Here is an 11,401-nt window from a genome sequence, read left to right as displayed (position 1 = left end):
GTTGTGTTGTTGCATGTTCTGACCGGAGTGATGGTATACCTGTGTTTATTTCTTTCTGTCATTGCAGTGCACGGACTTTATATCGGGCGTATGGAACACGTTCGTGAGAATAGATGCCGACACATTCTGCGCGGTTAGATTTGACATTTTCGAACAGATATCATGCTTGTATTCCGCGCTCCATTAATGTGTGTTGTTTTCAATGTTGAGGCGATAGTTAGTTAGGACATGTGCACAGTCTGTTATGTTCAGGAACATGATGTGTTTGGCCGACGACTCTACTGGTTACCGCTTCATGTGTGTCCATTGTCCCATTGTCGAATTTGTTTGCCTTCCGTAGGAATCGGCTGACAGTAGTCCAGTTGGATACTTGAATCATCTCCAATGCTCTGGGAATTGAACCTTAGGAGACTCTGTTCTGGTTTGTCTGCCAGCCGCCTGATTGGCTGAAACCAACACGGGAAATCCGAACGTCGGATGAACAGGCACCGTCTCAAGGTTTCCGAGACTGCTGCAATTGACGCATGGTTCATAAAATCAAGTGAATGTAGGACTGGAAGCGGAAGTTGGCGATGTTTTCAGCGTCTGAAGACCTGACGTCATTGTGGTCATTCTGGTCATTTCGAAACCATAAAACATAAATTCCGATTCCCAATTTACTGCGTTAAAATGCTAGTTTGAATACGCCCACCAATATTCCACACAACACATTCGGAATATCTGATTACAATCCGCATCCCTCTCAAGAATTTCATTCATGAATTTTACGTTCCGCATTTCGTTGCCATCTTACGATCTACGTATACACTAACGCATTTATATGCATACCTGTGGATATGTAAAAGTTAAGACAGCGCTTCGATTGGAGCACTGTGGGCTCGTTTCCATGCGTTTGTTTCTGTCTCGTAATGTCCCCTATCGGTTAATTAATGGCACTTTGGAATTCAGTTCAAAATCCCATTCCACCGTCATGTTATCTGCAAAACTCAACGCATCTGCTTCGCATCAAAGCCATATCCTCATCTTGATCACCACTTTCCAATGCATTTCAGAACTCTCCATTTTGCCCATAGGAAAAACGGTGAGAAACGTCAACTCTTTCGCACCATTTCGTCTCACACACCGGTAGAGAGACTAGGATCCCCAGTAGCATTGATGCTTTTGTATTTGTATTGGTAGGATTTGGAGAATTTTCACTGCTTATTAGTTATGTGACGCCATGCAATGGTATGAGATCCGTAGTTGGTCGATTGTTGAGAACTGCTAGGAGCCATGCCATTTGAGCGTGTTGGACAGCAAAGTGTCCGCAGGGAAAGTATAGATCGAACCCCCGTTCCCTATCCTCATGAGTTTGATTTTGCCACACAATACATGTCAGTTTCTTTTTCAACTAATCGGGAAAATGTCGCATACCATTCCTCTTGCATTTTAGAATTGCAGTTCAATTCGAACCGTCGTAACTCATTTTGTTTGCTAAATTTCGGTGTTTGGCGAAAATAAAATGATCGTTTGCGGCAGCACTGTTCTCAGTCTGGAGTGTCGAAGAATCACTTTTCCAAAAATCTTATCGTGTTTACCATGTTTCCTGAGGTCCTCATCATTCGACCATTCGAAAGCACAAACGATAACCTAGTGGTAAACCCCTATCTAGTGTCGAATTATTTCCTCTCATCAATGGGCTATAAAAACAACACATGGATTAGTATGAATGCGCCAATACTTGCCCTTCACCTCTTACCAAATGGTCCTTAGCCCGAACCACCTGGTGCGACATACCAGAACAGAGACAATCAACAACCGACCAATGAGGCGACAATTCTTTGGTCGTCCAGATGACAACGAGTCACGTTAGACGGTGATTTCACCAGATCGGTGTTTGTCAAGCCGGAATTATGGAATCCATGTCACTTGGTTTTGAGCTGCTATCAACTGACTGTCTCTACTGTTCGAAGATTATATGTCGGATTTCGAAGAGAATACCTGTTGACCTTTAGTTTGACAATGAATGCAATGAATGCCTACTGTTCGGTAGGGGGAATTTTGTGGATTCCTCAAAAGCAGCGTGTGCTAGTTTACATTCGGAACAGGGATACCCCTTGTGTGTGTGTGTGTGTGTGTGTGTGTGTGTGTGTGTGTGGCATACAAACCAACGGCAGGGGCACTTTGTCATTTTGCGTGGCAGCGCAGGGATCTGGTCTGGCCACTCCTCACCATCTGGAGTAAATCTACTCCCAGTACATGAAGAGATGCATTGGATCAGAATGTTGGAGGCGTCAGTATAGAACAGTGCATTTGAATCGCTTATGTTAGGTGTTGGAAACGAATTGTCTATGAAGGCATTCATCACCAGTCCGGCTCACGCAGAACAAGGTTGTTCTGGTGATGGAAGTAGTGAGAAGGACGGAATGAAGGGAGGAACGAAGGAACGAAGGAAGAAGGGGAGGAGGACAGGTTGCTGAGAGCCAGGTGTAGTTCCCACGCTGACGTCAATCTTATGTTCTAGCTCAACCCAAATAGTACGTCATTCGCAAACTGCAATCATTCGCTCAGTTGTTTTGTTTTAACGGGAAATTCAACCCAATCCGGAAGAGCATTGACACCGGATCAAGTCCTGTCGCTTCTGGATCTCCATGCCTTTAGGGTAATTCCAAACACCTGGAAAACTGTATCCCAACGCCGTCGTCAGTTAGCCCTTCGGATCCTGTTCGACCGAAAGCAGATCCGCCGAGTCAACCACGCCGCCATCCAGACCCTATACCACCAGAGACGGAAAGATGCAGCATTTGCTGTGCTCCATGTGTCATGAAAGAATCTATACAAAGCGACTTATGGCGCTCAATCTTTTCAATGGTGAATGCGTGGATGGCAGGAACGTGTTTTACGCATTATAGCTGCTACACATGTTCCGTAATCGCCCGTGGACTTGACGAGTTTGGCTGACCCCTGTCCCCGGCATGCACCTAGAATCGTTCCACCGCCTACCAGACGGGAACTGAATTGTTGTCGGTCTAGGTTGCGAGCGGGACGGGTTTTTTTCACGTGCTTTGTGCGTTGGGGAACCAAGGAGTCGCGTGATACAGTGAGCACGGATGCACTGGACAAATAAAGCGAAGTCGGTTGAAGGAACAAGCAAGTGACCGCTACTTGGCACCATAAATGTTGCGCCCTCTCTTCACTCGACACTCATACTTCATCCATCACATTTGGAGAAGCGGGACGCGTTAAACAAGAGATTCAGCTCGATCCAGTTCTGTTCGCCGTCACAGCAAAGGGGAGCATTGTGTGAATTTCATACCATTTGGATTCGAGTAGAACATAAGGTCATCTGCCGAAAACGTGGCAGATCACGACCGGCTTCGACATCCTTGGGGCTCATTGGATAGGCTCAGTCCCCCAGTTCCCGTCAACCTTATGTTCCACTTGAACCCAGATTGGACTGCTTCCGAGAAATACAACCAGTTGGAAATCAAATAGGTTTACACGGAATTTTTTCACTGGAACTTCATCACCAAAGAGTAATTTCTGAAGTCTGGCGTGCGCACGTCCCTCGACATATGAGCCGGCTGTTCAGACGTGAAAATTCAGATGCGTTTAGCGTGCGCCTTTACTGGTACGTCGTATGAATGCGTACGACCTGACACTATCACACAAATCACACGCATTCAGACGTGATGATGGATGCTCGTGGTCCGTCTTTTGAACTTCAGCAATGCATTTGTTTTAGCTGATCAAATTAGGGTCCTGGAATGGACAACTGGAGCCTTCTTCTCTCTGTTACACGATTGCGATATCATTCGCTTTAGTTTTCTGGCTCTTGCCTCAAGTCAGGGATATACGTGTGGCTGTGCCAACCTGTAGAGGACTACACTTGAACACGGTTTTCACCCAATACACTCGGGTGTGATCAAAATCCACGAATCACGATCACTGCACAACAACTGACTGGGGGTGTACGCAGGAATGTCAGCATGTGAAATTTCTGTTGTTCATTAGACCTAGACCCGTCCACTAGAATAGGACTTTCGTAACGAACATCCTCAAAAACTGATTTCCACCATAGAATTGGATACCTCTCTGTTCAAACAACCGTTATTCGAGCGTTTCCTTGGAAAGCGCGTAAACAGATATATTTTCAGAGTGAAGTAAACGGAAGCCTAATCTTTCTCGATGTAATTTCACCTCACACCATGTTGTTCCATTGCAAAGTGATCAATCTGTCGTGTGTTGCAGGTTCATTCGGGGAGTTTTCTGTAAATTGTCACACCCTCTTCTTCTGCCCAGTACAAACCCCAAATCTATGTTGTAACCATGCGTTCATTGGATCTACAACCCATCACCCGTTGGGCATTCCACATAACGTATCCTCTCGTGATCACTTACATGACACGAATTCAGGTTTCCGGTTGCATCGAATAACACTGACGTGACACGTCTCACACACATGAGGAGTATACCTATTGGTAATTCCCACCAGTTTATTTCTATTAAGTTATATTGGATGGTGATAACATCTGCTTGCAAAACAGTTGTAAACTCGCACCCGAACTGTCTCAGTGGTCCTGATGCAAATTGGTACATGCGACTCAAGATGACAGTTGTATGGTTGAAGGCGCAGTTGTTCCCAGATGCATTTTTCAAAAAGAGCAAGAAAGTACCATATTTGATCCGTATATTCCACACTTAAAACCACACGTTTTCGGTTGCACAACGGAGTAAGGTGCATGCAACAAGTTAGCTCGGAATCTGTAATGCAAAGCCCACATGAGGTCATTTGGTTTGTGAATAGACGGGGCGGGGAAAGATCTCATTAGCAATGGGGTTCAGTGTGAATGCATCCCAGAAACAACATTCAATCCAGTTAGGCATTGAACCAGTGAGGTTCGGTCCTCGAAAGCTGGTCCTCATGTTACACGTGCTGTTGGTTGACACGTTTGTCGCCGTTAATTTAACTGGCTAAATCCAGTTTAATTATCGTGTCAGATATATCTGAATAACTAATGTCGATTGGATCACACTCCATTGTTGTGATTCGCCATGGGAAGTCAGCCAGCTAGTAACATAAGCTGAATTGTCAAATTAGGGCTCCATTACGGTAGTGGGTTGTGTGACCAGCCCTACGAGGAGATTCCAAATAACTAGGAATACTTCACATAGATTTGTCAATCAATTTCGACGTTTCAAGCAATTAGGACCGGAGACAATGAGAGTGGAAGTTCAACTAAGCATGTGACTGTTTAAGGTAACTCTTACCCTTATTGCGGTGAACATTCCTCAATGTCCTGCGATGAATTGAGAGAATGATAGGTGGGATACCAGAATAACGATGTTGCAAGTTTCATAAGATTGACGAAACAAATTGGGTAGCTCAATTTCGAAACAGTCCTCATCAACGGCGAACACCAATGAGCAATTAGGTTCCGTGCTAATCGATTATCTGCACTTGATGCGAGTTGTAATTTCATATCACTTCCTAATATCAACATCAAGGGTACCATGAGGTGCGAAACAAATATTTGCGTAAAACACACATTTGTAGATCGAGTTGGAGTTAATGGAATGTATTTACTGAATCCTCATCTACGATAACTTTCGGAAGTTACATAAAACTCCTGGATGAATGACGCTTTGTTAGTTGGACACTGTGCTTTTACAGGAATTAACGGAAAACCTAAGGGAACCCCGACTAAATATCCCGTTTACACAAATATTCCATTGTCGCATAGAACTGTTGTAAAAACGCTATCAGCTGAGTTATTCGAGCAGCGTCTCTTTAAAGGAAATCCTCATCTACGAACAACCACGAAAAGATCGGGTACTTTGGGCTATACCGAAATCTCCGGCGAAATGAAGAATACATGCGAGTGCTTCCTAGATTTGCAGAAGAATGAGGGCTTTGATACCGGTCGCTCAGACTGGAAAACGGGATACGTCCACATATGGAGTTAGATCGGTTTAGTTAATTCAAAATATTTGATGTGCGTACAGCCCTATAAACTGGTACAGAGAAACTAATGATTGGTGGTAACCCAGTCAACTCGATCGCAAGTGTGGTCACACGCTGATAGGATGTGATGCGGAAACAAAGCAAACTATTTGGCTTACTTCACAGAATTGGTCGACATTTGCGACTTTCAAGGCGTTCAGGAAGGATGATAGAATGTTCGAGCACTAACAAAGGAAGAGCAGTTTTATGCGCGTATTTTAATGCAGCCGAGAAGGAAACACGAAAATACAAAATCATGTACGAGAATGTCCACCATTCAGACACAAACAACGTCAGTATTTCCATGAACGCTCCACCCGTATGTGTATAGTGTATGGCGATAGAGTGCTGCTAATGATCATTCATTGGCTATTCAATCTATGATATATTGTCGAAGAAGAAATACGACATCCTTGTGGGTCGACGGAAATGTTAGGCCCAAATGTACAACGGGAACGATCCGAACCGTCAAGCGACTGCGTTCAAGAGACCTGAGTTACTGTGTATATTTTGCCTGTGAAAAAAATAATCTCGAACACCGGACTCTGTCAACAAGCGAACTAAACGACCCAACCTCCAATAATCCGATTTGCGACAGATGGAGTGGTGCCTTGGAACATCGGATGGTCAGAACACAACGTAGGGTGCAACTGTTTTCCCACATCCACACTCGTTGCGCCTGTATGGACTTGGTCGCCACTGGATTTCCAGAATAATAGAGACCGACTCTGTTCACGAGGGGGCAGTGAATGGACAGCTAGCAAAGAATGGTTCTACGGCGCCCAGTAAATCAATGTACGCCATGAGTCAAGAGATCGAATCACTGCGTCAATCTGCCATTAGCCGTCACCTACAAATTAGAGCTCGTGTGATCTGAGTGGATGTTTCGGTGAAGAATTCAATTCTCACACAACGCTGTCGCACAGACGTTGGCAATGCATTGTTGAGCGTGATATAGCCTATTACCTAGATAGCAAACGACCATTATATCGAGATATCATTTTGGCCAGGTATGTACGAAGTGACTATCAACATCGGGCGAGTAGACGAAACTTTTGTTGGAAATCGTTAATAGGACTGAGCGAGATGGGGCTAATGGTTGATTAGTTGATGAAATGCGAACTCACACCGCCGCCTGACTGTGAAATCATGTTACAGAAGTTGTCGGAAAACATATCTATGCCACCAGGTTTGCCAGAGATGACGTTCGAAAATTCACATAGTAGTCCGAAATTCCGTTGGCATTCGTCACACCCTGGAACGAAAAGCACAAAAGGTCCTGCTATTCGAAAGAATGACACCTAGCATACATTAGTGAATGTCCACAAGGGCTTAATTAGGCTACTACGTGGTTAAGATATTTGCACATTCCTAGGAATCTTGGTGTCGGATGCGTTGGTGAACGGACGAACCACAGTATGCAAAAATAAATGGCGGTGAATACCCCGACACGCATTGTCCAACACATGATTCGGAGCACTAATAAAGATTAGTGGAAGTTCGCCAGTAAATCCAATGGGTTAAATCAGGTTTGGAAACTTTTTGACAAAATAGGGATTCCATTAACCTCTAAGTTTGTTCCTCATCTCAAACTTGTGCTGCCGAACAGTTCTGTCGAATACGCCTGGGTTACTTGGCCTTCATATATGAGGTTGTTCTAGACTGTCCCATTGTCTCTTGGTGGTTGTTCAAACTATTATTTGAACACAGTCATTGGGTTTAGAGTGGTGGCTCGCTGAACCATCGCACAAACTCGGGAGTCCAGCTCACTTACGAGCTCCCAGTATTGCGTAAAGTTCAAATAAGTTATCTAATGGAGTTTTCGCTATAACAAGCGACGAGGGGACTGCCTAAGTTTGCGTCTTATTAGAGTGGTGTCTCCCTGCTCGAATCACTTCACAGTATCACCCCTTGGTCTGCCGGAGTTTATCATCATTTCCAAGTACTCGGTCTGGAATTCGTCTGGGTTTACCAATGTGACTAGATGAAATCACTGTCCACTCCACTTGTGGCATTCTACGGAATTGGAAGTTCATAGGTCGGAGGTGAGGACCGGACCGCGAGGTTAAAAATGGTCATGTAATCCAAACCATGTGCTTATGTAGTTGTAATCGATGAATTCGATCAACTGTTTCACTCAAACATGCATGCGATGAACAGTGGCATACAGAAGTTACTGATTACTGAGTGCATAATAATAAGCGGAATAGCGTGCAGGGCTGTGAAATCTGGTTGGGTCCTCGGCCGCCAGTCCACATCTTCAGTAGTACTGTGTAGTATTTGATCGCCTGGATGTGTGGCATAGGGAGAATGCTTCGTAACGCACCTAAACAATTGCTCACAACAAGTGTCAACCGTCAAGCCATCACACAAACGATGGATGTATGCTTCGTCGGATACGGTATCTCAGTCTAATCGGTAATCGGTCATTGTTGTGTATGAAGAGTAAGCGCATAATACGACTACTGAAGTTACGAATTCCATGAGCTCGGGTTGTGGAAGGCTTTGGTTGACAAATAGCAAAGCTTACCGACGAATCGTTCGTGCACCTGGAGTCATGAAAGAACATGTAGTTAGAAATGAAATGGCTCGTTCCGTACTGAATCGAGTGAGTAGAACATGATGAGCGTTTCACTGCTTGCATATTTGCACTTACGAAGATCTCGGAGGCATGGGTACCGGTTGCGACGATGCCACCAATGACAGCAACGAAAAGGCAAATGCTTCGCATGGTACAACTTCGAACAGGTCTTCAAGGTGTGCATTCAGCACGTTCCCTTAAATAGACTTGACGGGAATCAACAATCCTGTGGGTCGGGCAGAATATATTGATTGCTGGATACATTGCCGAACGGTCTCAAGCCAAGTGCCCTCAGTTCATTCATGTTTTTCTCGCGTGTTTCTCTTGCTTGGACGGAAAATGTCGTTCTTATACAGGTGATAGTGGCGCAAGACAACAAAAACCGGATCATCTGTTCTAATGTCAATGGGAAAAAACCTGTTAGCTTTCAGTTGCGTGATTTTTCAGACCTTTGCAGAGTTGCATCTAGTTTCCGTAAAAGAGAGTTTACCCCTGTCAAGATTCTTGCAGAGAGCACCATTTATATCATCATCTCGTCGTGTGATCGAGTCTGCACCCACGCCTCAACGAAGCGATTCCCTTCATAGTTTCTGGACGAATAAGTCATCACTTGCCATATTGTCCTTTATTTTTGAAGAGCATAGTCACAAACATTAAAGGTGAATGCAAGTGAGGATTGTGGAAGGGTAAGAGTTGAAAATGAGATATAAGAGAGAAACGCCTCATTCCAATTCATGCCAACAACAGTTCCACTTAGATGAAATGAATCCCAATGACACATTTGTATATAACGAATTCACATCGAAACTTACAAGGATGTCATCTGGTTCAACAGTAACACCTGCTACTTTGTTGGCGAAGTCCTATGAATTCTTAATGTAAGTACTAGATTGCCCGGTGAGGGGCTTTAAAATACCGGCCAAGAATCTGGCCAGTTCATGCGATGGGGAACCTATTCCGTCTACTATCGGTCTCACAGGGGCATCTTGTTTATGGATCTTTGGAAGGCCGTAAAGTCGTGGTTGGATTGCACTTTTCGGGTACAATCGATACCAGTTGCCTTGCCCTAAGTGGTTTATCACGGACCGCAAATATCTCCCAACTTCGGACTGTGACTAGGTGTACCCGTAGCCTCTCTGCCTCCACTGACGGAATTTTTTGAAACACAGATTCAAGGCCAGGGATTATTTCTTCCGCCCTTATCACCCTTTTGCTTACTGCAAAATTCAAGGCTTTCTCTAAGAGACAGCGCTCTTCCACACTTAGCGGTCTGTTTGATAGATTTACCACACTACAACAGCTTGTGGGGGGCTCAGGCCTAGTTACGGGTTCATTAGAATTCTGAGTTTTGAAAGTAACTTTTCGAACGTACGGATTTGTATATCTTTGCAGTGTTGTCCTTGGATGTCTTTCACTTCTGTTGCTTTGGTTCTGAGTAACTGGAAATCTGCGGACGAGAGCACGGTTTGAAGATCTTGGTTGAGCCGACATGCGTAGTGACGGATATCAGATAGACGTCGAGTAGTCAAGTATACCCTCTGTTTCAGGAATGACTTGGCCGCTGAGAATGCTATTCGGGCAGAAACGAGTGACGTGTCCGGTGGCTTAACCAGTAGGGATCATGTTGTACTCCAGCCATCTCTTAGTACATATGCGGTGGTTTTCCCAGTTTGCCTCCAGCCTTGCCAGTCGAACGTAGTCACTTGACAATCTGCGAACACATGGTCCGTAGTTGCTTTATATAAACCCCTCACCGGGAAATCTAGTACTTATATTAAGAATTCGTATGACTTTGCCAACAAAGTAGCCGGGGTTGCCGTTGAACCAGATGACATCCTTGTAAGTTTCGATGTCAATTCATCATATACAAATGTGCCCAAAGGAGACTCTTAAGGAATAGCTAAGCGACTGCTACTAGCGGACACCACCCTTTCAGAACGGACACAGCTCACGGTGGATGAAATGGTGGAAGGCATAAAAGCATGCCTGAACCTCACCCACTTCGTTTTCGACAACGTGGTTTACACGCAAGAACAAGGTCTAGCAATGGGACCTCCAATATCCCCGGTTTTAGCAAATAGATTTATGGAAGAATTTGTACAGAGAGCTTTAGCCGGATTCATATACCTACCTAGGATATTCTGGCGTCATGGAGATGACACTTTTGTCGTGATGAAACGAGATAAGGCTAGTGAGTTTTACAAATATCTGGATGAACTGAGTCCACACATCAAATATGGTATGGAGTTAGAGTCAACCTCCGGTGAACTGGCTTTTTTAGACTGTATGACACATAAGGTTGGGGGGAGACTAAAGACCACAGTGTACTAGAAGCCAGCCGACACTGGGGCAGTTTTAAACCACTCGTTCGCCCATCCGAAGTCAGTGTTTGCCAGTATTGCGTCATCAATGTTTAGGCGTGTAAGGGCCCTGTGCACAGAAGAAGCTGATCGAACAGCGGCCCAAATTGAGGTGATGAACAAACTTCGGGGTAGTGGATATCCAGCTAGCTTGATTAGGCGTCAATTGCGAAGGGTGTTGGTACCGGTGGCCAAACCCAACAGGGAATGGATCGGGACAGGTGTTATTCCATATAAATCAGGGACATCGGAGGTAATTCGGAGAATTAACACTGGGGTTAATAGAGTAGAAGGTGTGGAACTGGCAAGCGTGTGGAGGACGGTTCTGGATCAGTCGAGCTGACACGTGTTGGTGTGCGGTCATCAGAAGGAAGAGTGGTCATCATTTGGATTCCACTTGACTTCAACCCCCCTCGAAAAGGAAATGCGTCTTTGAAACGAACAGGAAGTTTGCATTGTCGACCAGATCTTGTGAGT

General features: G+C 44.8%; 1 protein-coding gene across 1 annotated transcript; it reads right to left on the bottom strand.

The window, feature by feature from the left end:
- Positions 1-293: 293 nt before the first annotated feature.
- Positions 294-533, bottom strand: T265_11923 (hypothetical protein; the record flags this gene model as incomplete). The annotated part of the gene is made up of 1 exon (XM_009178748.1): positions 294-533. The coding sequence occupies one exon, from the start codon at positions 531-533 to the stop codon at positions 294-296; it is 240 nt and encodes a 79-aa protein (XP_009177012.1).
- Positions 534-11,401: the final 10,868 nt, after the last annotated feature.

This window comes from Opisthorchis viverrini (assembly GCF_000715545.1).
Source record: "Opisthorchis viverrini unplaced genomic scaffold opera_v5_645, whole genome shotgun sequence".
NCBI lineage: Eukaryota > Metazoa > Platyhelminthes > Trematoda > Opisthorchiida > Opisthorchiidae > Opisthorchis > Opisthorchis viverrini.
The sequence above is the reverse complement of the archived record's forward strand: the minus strand, read 5'-3'. Positions and strand labels throughout refer to the sequence as shown.